This window comes from Lepidochelys kempii, chromosome 4, assembly GCF_965140265.1.
Source record: "Lepidochelys kempii isolate rLepKem1 chromosome 4, rLepKem1.hap2, whole genome shotgun sequence".
NCBI lineage: Eukaryota > Metazoa > Chordata > Testudines > Cheloniidae > Lepidochelys > Lepidochelys kempii.
In genome coordinates this window covers 54,036,987-54,052,440 of record NC_133259.1, presented here as the reverse complement: position 1 = coordinate 54,052,440, position 15,454 = coordinate 54,036,987, and the positions used below count along the sequence as shown (strand labels likewise).

The following is a 15,454-nucleotide window of genomic DNA, read 5'->3' as shown; positions in this document are numbered from 1 at the left end:
GTACTGACTTAACATTGCTACCAAGCGGCATCAGAAGTTAAAACGCAGAGTAAATTTTTTTTCCATTTGAAGCAGTATTATCCAAGAGAATCTTTTTTTCTGGGTTGTTATAAAGCTGCCAAGAAATAGACAAGACAAGGCATTAATCAAAGTAAGCAATAACAATGGTTTTATTTAAAACTTCCAGTAAAGAAGACCCACTAGTTTTGGAATAAAAGTACTTAAAGTACTACAGAGTAAATGAATATAAAAGATTAGCAGAAAACAAAAACAAAAACCAGTAAAAAAATTAAAAATATTTTTTTAAAAAAAGTTTGAAATAGATCCAAACAGGGTTTTTAAATCCTCCAAACATTTAACAGTTACTAGGTTTGGCAAAACAAAATTCTTTTACACAATTAAAAGTTTACTTCTTTTATGTAAACTGCCTAAAATCGCTCAATAATTCAAGAACAGACTGTACAATTTGTCTTGAAATATACAGAGCTGCAGTCTCAGGACCGCAGGAATGATTAATTTTGCCTTCTTCTCAACTATATGAATTAACCAGCTACATAAACTGTTTTTGGGGGGAGGGAAGAGGCAAAAATAATCAGAGTTAACAAGATAAAGCCACTATAAAAAAAATTAATGAAATGCACAGCAAAGTTCAGACCTCTGTTTCATTTCTTTAAACTAACAAGCTACGTTTACAGTATATTCTGCATGTCAATTGCCATTTCCCCCTCCCCTTTTCCCCACTCAAATATTCCTAAATCCTCTAGTCCAAGCGAATTAATTCTAAACTTTCAAATACACTGTACATACATTTAGCAAAGAGCATACCTAACATTATTCTTACAGCAGTATGGTCAGTACACAATTTCATAAAGATTATTACACATGACCATGATTAAACCTCCCACCCCATTATTTCTTTCTTTCAAGAGAACAGCAAACTATTACTAGACAAATGGTTTTAAAATATTTTGTAGAAAGCCTGTGGAAAGCAGACTTCATCAATATGGGCTATCAACCCCAGAGAACATAATGAATGCTGAACATATAAAAGAAAGGTAACCTCAGAGTGCCAAGGAAGATTCCTTGGGAACACTGTCTAAAAGATTATTAGCTTGGTCATCCCTAACTATTACACAAAGTCCTGCTAAACAATTTGCATGTATCAATTCTACAAGAGACAGGTACAATGTAAACTGAAATTTTTGACACCAACAGTGTGTTAAAGGCTTTTTTTTTTTTGCGCTTTTTCCCTGAATCCAAAAGTTGGTCACAGAGGTCAAGTATTATCAAGGCTCTTATTCAGCTGCTGCCAGTTCATAAATGTGTCTGACTCATACATCCTTCAAGTACATGCAAGGCTCAATAGTTTCCAAACTGCAGAAGCTTGGGACCCTTTAAGACACAGAGGAAATAGGATTATGAGGTGAGCCCATCTGAGTAAGAACTTTATCCAGCCACTGAAGGGGACCATGCAGGTGTATCTCAATCCAGCATGGAGTGCTCGTTACATCTTGGCGATGATATTCGGCTCCCCAACCCTACAAACAAAAATCACATAGAAAAGTTATTACTTTTACCTTCTTTTACCATGTCAAGGAAGTGGAAAATGCTTCTCTCTCATTTTATATAGTACAAAGGCAACAGATATAACCTAGCCTCACAGGTGGAGGTTACCAAGGTTGAGGAACCATTTTTGCATGAGTTATGTTACCACATTTCCCCATGTGAATCTAAAGCAGATTTAAGAGAATCTGGGTAAGGTGACAGACAGATACTTGAAAACTGAAGTCTCACTTCAAATTTGGCAATGGTAATGCATGCTTCCCCATATCACCCAGCCAGTATGCCCCTATGTTGCCCTTGAGACACCACTCTTCTGGATTCCATCTACACTAGGGAAGCGACCTATGAACAATATCTCTCCACCCCCTCGCCAATGACCTTGGTACTGAACAGTTCAGGTACCACTGCATGTGGGGACCAGAACATTTTAGAACACCATGGCAGAAAGCGTTCTGTAATGAAAGTGGTGCACACCTTCTGACATGGGTGTTAAAAATGGTTTGGCCTTACAGGCAGACAATCTGACTATTAGAGTATGTGGGGCCAAACCATTTTTAATACCATGGCAGAAAGTGTGCACTACTTTCATAATAGAATGTTAGAATACTATAGCATTAAAAACAGTTTGGCTCAACATATACTAGTAGTCAAACTGTTTTCAACACCTATGGAAGAGCTAGGGGCCCTTTGGGGGGTTTGTTGACCAAGTTACCAACCTGAGGTTATTTTCCTAGGGCAAACAAACAGGGTGTGTGGACAGCTCAGCCCCCATGCCTTTTTGGTCCTTGCCTTCTCTAGTGTGACTGCCACAAGGGTGTAATTAGTGCAAAGTCTGAGGCTGGATATTTTTTTTTTTTTTAAATAATGGACATCTGTGCACTAGAAACTGGATTAAGCCCACAAACTCAGGTCCATCAGCCAGTGAACATCATCTTCAGCTTTCACTCAGTACTGACCTGGGCTGAATAGGAAATAGTAACCTAGAAGAGGAAAGGCTCCATGTGTCCCATTATGAATCCCAAAGCAAATATTGATTTTGATTTTTTCACAAGGTGACATTCATTTTCACACCTGTTTATACTGACTCAAAGGGGAGTCCTAAAGCAGATTCATATAGCAATGCATTTTGCAGAACTAACATTAAAATGCAAGGAAGCTCTTTGACTCCCAAACCCATGGCTCTTGTGTTGCCCATGGTAGTCCTAGTCCTACTGAAGATTCCCCGCAAGTCTCTCCTCTTCCAGAGGACATGGAGGGAGGCAGGATGCAGTATTCTCTTGGAGGAGAGGGAAGTATAACTGATTAAAAACAATGAAATACAAACAGGATTGAGGCTACCATGTTTGTGTATCTTTGCACTTCTCGAGAGGTACAGGTAAAAGGATTGAAGATAAGGGCTACTGGAATCCCATAAGGCCTCTAGAAAAAGACTGAAGAATCCTCATGTACTAAGACTAAAAAGAGTGAGATGGGAAGATACACTGCCAAACAAATTAACAGGCATAAAAACAAGGCATCATGGATCAACATTAAGGTGGGAACTCTACTCCATGCAGCTAGGGCCAAGGTTTCTTCACAGGAAGGATGGGAGTACTGAAACAGATAAAGATTCCCAAAACATCTCAGGCACTCTTGTAGCTATAAAAACAGCCAATGGAAGAAAGTAGTGTACACAAGAAGAAGGTGGTGTTGTTAAACTGGACAATTTTGGGGGAGAAAGGTGGCACTGGTCATATCCTAGATGGGCTGATGATATTTCCTAAATTAACAGGTCGAGCACCGATGGGTTCTCTTTTAGCTAAAACCGAGTCAGTTATAAGATTTACTAATTATCTGGAAAGAAATCTAACAAAGTTCATTGTGTAGTTTGATAAAGTAAATTATCTTTTTTGGGAAGGGCTGTGGATGGACCACAGGAATCAAGAGTAAAAAGAAAATATTTTGTATTAACCTCAGATTAACCCGTAAGGCATGTGCACAAAGAAGTCACCTTATCCCTTTAAGCCACCATTTTAGGATACTGCGCAATTAATTTGGCAGTCTTGAAATATTTGACTGATCCACATTTCTGTCCCTCACGCCACTGATCCCTTTACCCCGATTCCACACTTCTGTCCCTCACATCATTGCTACAATCCTTACATGTACCCTGAGAACAGAACGGTATGCACTTTGTTTATAGAATTTCTAATCACCAGACAGACCCCAGGGAACAAAGCTACCCATCTTCCAATCACTTACATGACAGTCCCAGCTATTCTGACCAAGAAATGCCCACCACTTCACAATTCTGATCCTTCAGACAGTAGGAGATTGTTACTGAATACAATGTGGTTATTTGAAGGGCATGGAAAAGACAAAGCCTGGAAAAGTTGCTTGTTAATTACCAAACTTTAACTTGACCCACTGTGCATCAACTCTGTTCATAAACACTCTTGGAGAAGTGGATTAAACACTGGGTAAATGGAGAGGAGCGCCACAAAAATGCTAAAAATTCAGAAAACCTGACCAATGAGAAAAGATTAAAAAACTGTGCATGTTTAGTGTTGTGTAAAGACAACTGAGGGGGACCTGATAACTATTTTCAAATATGTTAAAGGCTGTTAGATGACAGATCAATTGTTCTCCACATCCCCTGACAGTAGGACAAATAGCAAGGGGCTTAATCTGCTGCAAAGGAGATTTAGGTTAGACATTAGGAAAAACTTTCTAACCATAAGGGTAGTTAAGCACTGGAATAGTCCTCCAAGGGAAGCTGTGGAATCCGCATCCTTGGGAGGTTTTTAAGAAGTCAGAGGAATCTGTTTCTTAAGAACCTGTCACAGACATTTAGGTTTAGTTGGTCCTGCCTCAGTGCAGGGGGTTGAAGTGATGACCTCTCAGGGTCCCTTCTCACCCCTACATTTCTATGATTCTAATGCAGGGGTGGGCAAACTGCGGCCCATGGGCTGGATCCGGCCCATCAGGGCTTTGGATCCGGCCCACGGGATTGCCACCCCTGTGGCGCTGCGGGGCTAAGGCAGGCTCCCTGCCTGCCCTGGCCCCGCGCCGCTCCCGGAAGCGGCTGGCACCATGTCCCTGCGGGCCCTGGAGGAGGCAGCGGGGGAGGCAGAGGGTTCTGTGCACTGCCCTTGCCTGCAGGCGCCGCCCCGCACAGCTCCCATTGGCCGGGAACAGGGAACCATGGCCAATGGGAGCTTTGGGTGTGGTACCCACAGGCAAGGGCAGGGAGGAACCGCCTGTCTCGCCTCACCCCCAGGAACCACTGCCGGACAAGCTGGCCACTTCTGGGAGCGGCGCGGGACCAGGGCAGGCAGGGAGACTGCCTTAGCCCTGCTGCATGCTGCTGCCACCCTGGAGCCACTCAAGGTAAGTGGCACCAGGCCGGAGCCCGCACCCCAAATCCCAAACCCAGAATCCCTCCTGCACCCCAATCCCCTACCCTGAGCCCCCTTTTACACCCCACACCCCTCCTGTGCCCCAACCCCTTGTCCTGAGCCCCTTCCTGCATACTGCACCCCCTCCCACACCCCAACCCCCTGCCCTAGCCCTACATTCATGGCCCTGCGTGCAATTTCCCCGTCCAGATGTGGCCCTCAGGCCAAAAAGTTTGCCCACCCCTCTTCTAATGTAACATTCTACTGAGACAGTAAGAATAGTTGCTAGGCATGATGGAAACTACTTAACTGTGCCATTATCAAACCTACAAAAAAATGTAATGGGGAGAAATCTGAAACCAAGAACCTACGGAATGTACCTTTGATTTTAAAATTCTGTACACCAACAAAACGATGTTTGTCCAAACGGATAGCTTTGTATGTTTAAGGACATGCATACAGCTTTTGTTTTATAGAGAAAGTGTTTATAAAATATAACACACATTTACAATCAATGTCATTGTTGATAGGGGAACTTTTCCAATATAAAGGCATGAAATGGAACTGTTCGCACTAGAATTATTTAACGAGATTCAAAAGGGAATATTCTTTTGCTTACAAAACACAAGCCCAACTGAACTCTTACCTACCTTTACAAAACTCATACGGATAGTGCACATCTTAGTAAGCTCGTACACTGTTTCAAAGCCATGGTTCACCGATTGAGCCAGAAGCTGCGCAAACTCTTGGTTGTTGAAAATTTTCAAACTGCAGCCGCTGGGAATTTTACAAACTGTGGTTGGATGGAACCCATGGTGGTAGTTGCAGTTTCGACTTTGAACAAAAATACTGCTGTCACTAAGGCATTCGGCATACACTTCTCCCCCAACATAATAGAGGTGAACTCCTAAGAGGAAAAAGTATTTGTTATGGAGAGGTCAAATTAATTCGTATCACATGCACAGTCTAGCACACATCTTTGCGGAGATGCTTTTGTGCTTCTCCAGTTTAAAGAGAAATGTTAAATTTCACTCACTAGTAGGACTCTCGTAAAGCTTTGTTGTACCTGTCCCTCCAGGTTCCACGGAAGTTTGTTTTTCAAATCAACTGTTCATTAAAGTTTTACTTCTTGTAAACTGCACAGAAGGAAACTATTGTAACAGTGCAAGATGACAGATTTACAGGGCCAGAACATCTGCTCAGATCCCATGGGTTCACATTTCGGAGACAGAAGATTGACTGGGCCCAGGGTAGGGAGAACAGACATTGTTCCCCTTCCAGCGGCACAAAGAATCCTTGGAAAATAGTAATACAGCTCCAAGATGGATTCTCCTCCAGCACGTACTAGCTAGGATGAGTCTCGGTTAGGATAGCTTCAACAGAGGTGCACTTCCAGGGAGCCGGAGCACAGTGCAGCGTCCAGAGGAACAGCTTAACGCCGCATGAATCCAATGGTTTCTCATGGACCACTCAAGATCTGAGCCCATGCCTTCGACATTTTCTATAGGGGACAGCAAACCCCCTATAGGTGGGGGGTGGGGAATCTCCAGAGATCTCTCCCCCCAGAACCCTATACACAGGCTTTTAAACTTTACGAACTTTGGGGTTCAAGTTCTCCACTGTTGGAACAATCAATGTGAAATAGCAAAACCAGAAAAAACACACAGAAGGAATTAAAGTAAATCAAATTCCGAGAAAGAAAATCTTGATGGCATTTAATAGTATGGTCGATGTAAAATTTTGCTGAGGACATAACTCCCATATCATCTTAACAACAAAACAATCTGTGGCCACGTCTTCAAGCTGTGAATCTGTTCTTCTTACAAAGGGGGAGATTTAAATAGCGTTTCTATATAAGAACATGAAAACAGAAGAATGGCCATACTGGGTCAGATCAATGGTCAGTCTCACCCAGCATCCTGTCTCCAACAGTGGCTAATACAGAGCTTCAGGGGAACGGTCTTAAACAGGGCAGTTGGAGTGATCCTTCCCTGTGTTCCCCCTCCTGGCTTCTGGCAATCAGAGGTTTAGGGTCACCCTGAGCCTGGGGTTGCATCCTTGACCATCTTGGCTAATAGCCATCAACAGACCTATCCTCAGTGAACTTATTTAACTCTTTTTTTTAACCCAGCTATACTTTTGCCATTACAACATTCCATGGCAATGAGTTCCACAGGTTAATTGTGCTTTGTGTGAAAAAGTACTTCATCTTGTTTGTATTAAACCTGCTCCCTATTAACTTCATTGGGTGACCCTGATTTTTGCATTGTGGGAAAGGTTAAATGCTTCTCTATTCACTTTTTCCACAGCATTCATGTTTTTATAGAGCTCTATCATAGCCTCCCTTCGTCATATCGCTTCTAAAACTCAACAGCCCTAATCTTTTTAGTCCCTCCTCGCAGGGAAGCCATTCCATACTCTTATCTTAGTTGCCCTTTTCTGAATCTTTCCAGTTCCACTATATCCTTTTTGAGATGGGTGACTATAATTGGACACAATATTCAAGGTATGGGCACCCCAGGGATTTATATAGTGGACTTATATTTTCGATCTTATTTTCTATCCCTTCCTAAATAGTTCCTAACATTCCATTAGCCTTTTTGACTGCTGCTGTGCAGTGAGCTGAAATTTTCAGATAATTATCCACGGTGACTCCAAGATCTCTTTATTGAGTGGCAACAGCTAATTTAGAACCCATCCTTGTATATGTGTAGGTGGGATTTTTCTCCCCAGCATTCATTACTTTGTACTTCTCAACCTAGAATGTCACGTGCCATTATGTTGTTCAGTTACCCAGTATTGTGATATCCCTTTGCAACTCTTCACAGTCAGCTTTGGATTTAACTATCTTGAATAATTTTTCATCATTTGCAAACTTTGCCACATCACTGTTCTCTCCCTTTTCCAGGTCATTAATGAATATGCTGAACAGCACAGGTTCTAGTACAGATCCTTGGGGGACCCTGCTGTTTACCTCTTCATTCGTAAAACTGACTTTTTATTCCTACTCTTTGTTTCCCATATTTCAATCAGCATGAGAGGCCCTTTCCTGTTAGGCCATAACTACTTAGTTTTCTTAGGAGCCTTTGGTGAGGGATCTTGTCAAAGGCTTTCTGAAAATCCAAGTACACTATATCAACTTGATCACCCTTACCCACATGCTTGCTGACACACTCAAAGAATTCTAGTAGACTGGTGAGGCATAACTTCTCTTTACAAAAGCCATGTTGACTTTTCCCAACAAATCATGTTTATCTCTTGATAAGTTTATGGAGGAGATGGTATGATGGGACAACATGGTTTTGGTAATTAAATATTCACGGTAAATAGGCCCAATGGCCTGTGATGGGATATTAGATGCGGTGGGATCTGAGTTACCCAGGAAAGAATTTTCTGTAGTATCTGGCTGATGAATCTTGCCAATATGCTCAGGGTTTAGCTGATCGCCATATTTGGGGTCGGGAAGGAACTTTCCTCCAGGGCAGATTGGAAGAGGCCCTGGAGGTTTTTCGCCTTCCTCTGTAGCATGGGGCACGGGTCACTTGCTGGAGGATTCTCTGCGCCTTGAAGTCTTTAAACCACAATTTGAGGACTTCAATAGCACAGAAATAGGTGAGAGGTTTTTTGCAGGAGTGGTGGGTGAAATTCTGTGGCCTGCATTGTACAGGAGGTCAGACTAGATGATCATAATGGTCCCTTCTGACCTAAATATCTATGAATCTCTGTGTCTGTGTGTATATATATATATATATATATATATATAACACTATAGTAAATAACTGAACTACCAATTTGCGCAGTACTAAAGTTAGGTTTACTAGCCTGCAATTGCTAGAATCACCTCCAGAGCCCTTTTTTAAAAACAGGTGTTACACTCGCTACCTTCCAGTCATCTGGTTGAGAGGCTTATTTCCAGCAATAGGTTACATACTGCAGTTAGTAGTTCTGCAATTTCATTTGAGTTCCTTCAGAACTATGGGTGAATACCATCTGCTCCTGGTAACTTATTACAGTTCAATTTATCAGTTTGTTCTAAAACATTCTCTATGGACACATCGATGTGGGACAGTACTTCAGATGTGTCACCCAAAAAGGATAATTCTGATGTGAGATCTCACCCACATCCTGTGCAGTGAAGACCAATGCAAATAATTCACTTAGCTTCTGTGCAATGGCCTCGTCTTCCTTGCATGCTCCTTTAACACCTTAGTTGTTTAGTGGCACCTGTTTGGCAGACTTCCTGTTTCTGATGTAAATATCTTACTGTCAGAACTTGTTAAAGAGACAAAAACTTTCCTAGCCTGCCTTATTATACTTTTACACTTAAGTTGTAAAAGAGTTTGTGCACCTTCTTATTATCCTCACTAGGATCTGACTTCCAATTTTTGAAGGACTGGTATCTGGTACAGTTAATGTTAGTACCTCTGGTATCTGTACAGTTAATGTTTCAGTAGAACTTTGCTTGCAACGAGGCTGCTTTTAAAAGTTTACTTTTATAGGTTTAAATGGAAAATGAACAAAGTGTTATATAAAGTACATAGATACTTTCTGGAGTGGAGAAAAAAAAGAGAAGGAACAAGACTTAGTGGCACAACCTCTGAGTATGAACCTGGGAGCAGCACAGGTACTAGCATGGAAAAAGCTTTTCTTAGCTAAAGGTTGCTTTTCAGAATAATAAACTGTATGAAAACTAATCTCCCTGAGGCACAAGCTCAGTTTCAAAACTGTTTCCTGTGAGATCCAGAACAACATCACTGTAAGAAACTGATCTCCAAGCATAAAAAAAAAAGAATAGGAAGATATTCAAAGACAGCTTTCCCTCTAAACCCATTTCATAGGGCCTCAATATAAAAAAGGCAATATAACCCTTCCCCTGAAATACAATTTTTTGGTTACAAAGCTCCAAGGACCTCTCTCCGGAAAAAAAAAAAAATCTTCAGAATTTTTTCCCTGCCTAAAGATGAACAAAGTACTTTTACAATACCACTGCTAGGTGTTGTACAAACACAACATTTGCTACCACAAAAATTAAAATAAAGTTAGTCTGGATTTAATTTACATGACAACATTCCCCTCAAAATGGACTATTATGAAGCTAAATTAAAAACAAAGATCAATTCTTTTGGGAGAAGACTGTCAAAGGCACGGAAACAGGAATACCATGAACTGTCCTTTGGACTTCTGAAAATCCCTCCTTTAAACTGTATTTGGAATATTACTTTAGCAGGCCTATACTCCTTTAAGGGAGTTTAAGGGCCAGACAATTTAGATATCTTTAATCAAGAAAAAAAAAAAGATTTTGTTCAGAGAGCTGTCTGCAGTTATATAGTTCAGCTTTCCAGAATCATCAACAGCCGGGCTGTGTGTGAGAAAGCAACTGCCTTAAACTGTTGTGCTAATTAAAATTAAAATTGATGAGAGTCTGCAGACAATCAAAAAAACTGATAAGAAGATAGAAAGCTTCCTGCAATTATACAACAGGTGAGAACTTACAAGAGTACAGGACTTGACAAAGAAATTATGTATTTGCCAGTGTTCATTAGAACATGACTTTAATACGTATATGATAGTCTGTCCTTGAAGCAAGAAGCCCAGATTGCCGCGTTTAGCTAGAAAGCAAAACAAGAGAAAAACTAAATGCACCTTTGCCAATATGCCGCCTGGTGTTCTCAATGGTGGAATTCCGGTTAACATTAGAGAGCAGCCCAAGGCAAAATCTGTTCTTGTTGTTTGAAGGATCAGTAAAACCATCTACCAATACGCTGGTGGAGGAGGCATGAAATGCTTCCCCAACACGATTGTTCAGCTCATAGTAGACAATAGAACACCAGTGTTTTGGCTCTTCATAAGCAACTGCCTGAACATCTGGAAAGAAACAAAGAAAAGGTTACAATCAATGGCACTGCAACTAATATGTTTCTGAACTTTAAAGATCTGCAACCTGTAGGCTTTGGCTTAAGATCACAGAGAGAAATTCTGGATAAATAACTGCTAATTAAGTGCCATCTTCTATGGAGTTCATTTATCATTTAATTATTAAAAAAAACAAAAACAAAAACACACTTTTCAGAGCCAAAGAAAGAATCTGTACAAATACAAGTTAAGATAAAATTACTCGCAAAACTTCAGACATAGGGAAAAATATCAGAGCTGGCAACAGGTACTTAAGTAAGAGAACATGTTATGGGCTCAACTACCACACCTATCAAGCACCCCTGCATTCTTTGCAACATATGACCTAGATCAGCACTACCTTGAGTGTTGACAAATCAGTGAAGTACTCCCTCAGTTTATTGTACAGAACTACCAACTTTTAAAATATTATACGTTACAAAATTCTTTATTAACGATGAGAAATCACATAGCAGAAATGGTCAGAACAACTGGAGGTTTTCACAACTGCCTAGGAGACAGCTGGGATTTTGGCCATGCAGGCAGGAGTGACACATGGCTTGGGTTTTTGGTATCCAGATGGCAGATTAATCTTTTGTATCTGGGAAGGCAATGCATCTCCTCCCCCCCCCCCCCCACTCACCTACTGGGCAAGTGCAGAAATTACTTTAAAATTTGGGAAGGGGATGTTTGAATTCTTCATTTCCCTGCCCTACAGACCATAGGGTTGGTTCACAGCGACCTTCCCCAGTATCAGCCACTACATCCAACAACAAAAAATATGTACATTACAGTTGACGGTTCTATTAAAGTGATCAGCAATGAAATAGTCAACGTGCATGTAGTAGCTAGATTTCAGGGTTAACACCCTAATGAGATGCATAAACAAATTTCACATCTCAGAGCATTTGTTTCATACTCTTTGCAAACTCAAGCAGACAGTACTGCTTCAGTTTAGATTCTGAAGATTTTTTCCCCCCCACAATCAGAAGGCTAGGAGGCTTTTCTAAAAAGAAAAAATAAATGAAAGCTTAGATTTTGGACCATAATTATGCAACAATTTAAAAATAATATGGAATCGGGAATTTACAAGGCTATGAGATTACATTATACACAGGAAGCGGAATATAGGAGGTTTATAGGAATAAAAGAGGTTGAAGAGGAGATAGGATGTGGCTGTTTTATGTGTGAGGGTTTTAAAGTGAAGAGGATGACTATTTCTGTGCTTAGTACACAGTTTAGGAATCTGAGATAGCTGCTCTGCAGATCACAGCTCTAAATGCAAGTCGAAGTGCAAAAATGACAATGACGTTGCAGGAATTTGTTTCTCCTTTCAGCGCATTCTCAATGCCAACATTAACTTTAGGACCAACATTCTATACTTTCCTTTGCTTAGGAAAATGTTTCTCATACACTGATTTTTTTTCTGATTAAAAGGGACATGAGCAGAATTTAAAAAATTTAAAACGTGATTATCTAGCTGACATAAATAGTAGGAAAGTATGTAGCCTACGCAACGTCAGCGACGAAAACGGTGTGAGACAAAAATCTTGGTGCAGGGTTTTTCGAGTGTGATGTCCATTGCTGACCAAGAATATGCTGGGAAATGCTCATGAAAAGGGGTTTAACTTTTGTAAAGCCACAGTATTGTTAAGCCTTTTCAAATCATTGTAAATAAAAGAAGCCTTTAATTATTAGTAAGGGGTTACTACACTTTGCTTTCAAATTAAGTTGCCAGTAACTACCAAAGCTACCGCTTTGCCCCAGTTCTCAAACTCAGGAAGAAATCTTGCCAGCTGGCCATTCTTACAGAATGAATCATATCTCTCTCACACAGATTTCATACTAACTTCCTTACGTTTGCTTTAAGTCATGCAGAGCAGGTGCGTTTTGTCTCTCCATTCCCAGCATGGGCCAACAATGGAAATTACCCAGCTTCAGTGACAGGATGCAGCTTGTTAAGTCAAATCTCTTAAGACTAACAAATCTCCATAAAGAACATGCTTCTAAACATTTGCAACTAAAATGTTTAACATAAAAGTTTATTGAAACAACTGTTTTTATACAACCACAGCAGACCTTTTAGGAGGGCAATTAGACACTGGATAGGCACAGCAAACAGACAGGGGCTCAAAGAATGAGCAGACGATATAAGCATAAGCAAAGAAATAAATGTCTTTTTCCCTCACTCAAGAAACAGTGAATTAAAAGAGACTATTCAACTTACTAGCAAGAAAAAAAGATTTAAAAAAACAAAGTAGAAAGCTCTTTTAAGATGAAAAGAAAAACGCAAGCCATTCCCTCTGGTTGTTATGGGTCTCAGATGTGATGCAAAAATCCCCCAGCACAGATAGAGCATATTTACAAGGGGAAAAAATGTGCAGAAGTCTGCAGAGTTAGGTATAAACACTGATAAATGCACTTTGGGCCTTCATCAGCTGCAGAGGCCAGTACGCAGTCGTGTATAGATCAGCAAAACAATGGACAATGCCAAAGATGGTGCTGATCAAATGCAAGCTCACTCTGAAGGAGGAAAATAAGCGAACACGGCACCGATATAAATTATATTAGAAGAGCAGATATATTTGTGAGCCCAGACATTTTAAGCTTAACAACAAAACTCAAATGAAATTAAACAATAGCTGAAGTGTTCATATGCTTGTAATCTTTATAATCATTCTGGCACAGCGTTCAACTTGCTACTCTCTCTCCTGGCTGGATGCACGGCACTGTGAGCTAAGTGTTCTCAGAGGGGGCTATTTCTCACCATGTGCTGAATGCACTAAATCCTTTACTCAGCAGTTTATATTTGCAATGTGTTTAAAAAGCCGCGTGTAAAAAGTTGTCTGTGCCATACGATGTAAAACAAAATGAAAAGAATTTAACACATCTTCCCTGCAACAATACCACCTCACGCTGCAATCTCACGAGCTAAGGAGGGTCATGCCAGGTCACTACTTACATGGGAAAGGAAACATTCCTACTCCAAGCTCCCAGGAAAAACCCAAGGTGCTGCAGGAAGGAGTGTTGGCAATTCAGTGTCATGCTCTTCTCTAGACATCAGAGCTAAGCCAGTGCAATACCATGGTGGTTAGGAGGCACTTCGGTTGGGTGTGTTGTGTTTCAGAAGACAAAGCATACTGAGACCCTGACCATTTTTATTACAGTATCCATAGTACTTTTCACAAGTGCAAAGATGTTAGTGCCAGTGTCCTGACAAAATCTCAGTTTGGGCAGCTATATTCCCTGCTCTCAATTCACCCACCCACCAACTGGATATCAACCATACAACATCAAGCACTGTCTCAATAGTCACTATAATCATAATAGATACCTTTCACTGCCTGTTAACAGGTGTGCTTGTGCCATTACACATAATTACTATGCTTTACCATAAGAATGGTTTAACTTCAGTGATTGTTACAGATGAGAGTTTGTAATATGCTTTTGGATTCTTCCGGCTGGAAGTCAACATTTAAAACATGGCGATGCCTTAATTTAATCATGTACGGTCACTTAGACTTTTTTTAGACCTAGAGGCTCATAAGAGTGTATAATTTCACCCCCAGCGGGGGTGGGGGAAAAGGAAACCACGTTCCCTGTAGTTTTTCTTATTGTCTACAGTTACATATTTCCGTTAAATAATATGAATCCAGATCAATATTCAGCTTAAAAAAAATTATGAGACTCTTTGCACTTTAGAAACCAAGCAGAAAAAAAAAAACGCATATAGAATCCTTTTACCTCCTCTGTTTATTTCTGGGGGAATTGAGGGTGCCATCATGTTGGTGTCCATTGGCTGTGAGCCATCCTGTGTCATCTGATCTTCCGGAGGCAGGTAAGCAGGAGGGGGAGTATCAGCTAAATATAGAGAAGGCAGAGATACAATTCCTCCCTCTCTTTAAAATGTACATATATATCCACATAAACAGTTCAGCATTAACTTGGAAATACTTTCAGCCTGACTCAGCCATAACTTCCACCCACTCATCAGAATATCTGAGAAAGCAATCATGGACCTTGATTCAGGGAAGCAGAGGATTTCTGTGTATGAAATAGTAGTAATTTTTATTCTAGTTATAACTATCAATCCACAAGTGAAAGCTTGACTGCATTTCTGTCAACAGTGCTTCACAAGTTCAAGGCACTGGATATACATTAATGTCTCCATGCTCAGCACCATCAGCCCTACATTCATATAGAACATGAACAGACTATGAGCACAGGATTTGGAGTCTAGAGGTTCTAATCGCATTGATGTTGTTTCCAATGTGGCCCTCCATCAGTGTAGTATCTGAACGTACCGCAAGTGTTAATGAATTTCTCCTCAATATCCCGGTGAAATATCACCACCAGTTTATAAATGGGGAACTGAAGGACAGAGATTTAGGCCCAGATTTTTAAAAGGTATTTAGGCATTGCTGTGCTCAGTGTTGCAGTGCTCAAAATGATTTAACAGCATAAGTCTCATCATGGTCTAAAGGGATTTAGGCTCTTAGGAGTGCTTAAAAAAAAGTCTTCCTGACCCCCACAGACTTTTTGCCTTGGTGCACGAGATTTGATTACTACCATTCTACACCAAAAAAGAGAACAAGTAGGCAGCCTATGTATCACTGTTATCT

The 15,454-nt window shown here is 40.6% G+C and overlaps 1 protein-coding gene across 3 annotated transcripts in view; it reads right to left on the bottom strand.

The window, feature by feature from the left end:
* Window positions 1–208: 208 nt before the first annotated feature.
* The window catches only part of SMAD1 (SMAD family member 1), a 75,627-nt gene continuing 60,381 nt past the window's right edge, over window positions 209–15,454 (bottom strand). For all 3 annotated transcript variants that reach the window (XM_073341274.1, XM_073341273.1, XM_073341275.1), the window contains 4 exons: window positions 14,577–14,693; window positions 10,584–10,805; window positions 5,591–5,847; window positions 209–1,538 (listed from right to left, as the gene is read on the bottom strand). In XM_073341274.1, the coding sequence (XP_073197375.1) occupies window positions 1,395–1,538; window positions 5,591–5,847; window positions 10,584–10,805; window positions 14,577–14,693 (740 nt within the window). In that variant the 3' untranslated portion in view covers window positions 209–1,394. The remainder of the gene's footprint in view (window positions 1,539–5,590; window positions 5,848–10,583; window positions 10,806–14,576; window positions 14,694–15,454) is intronic.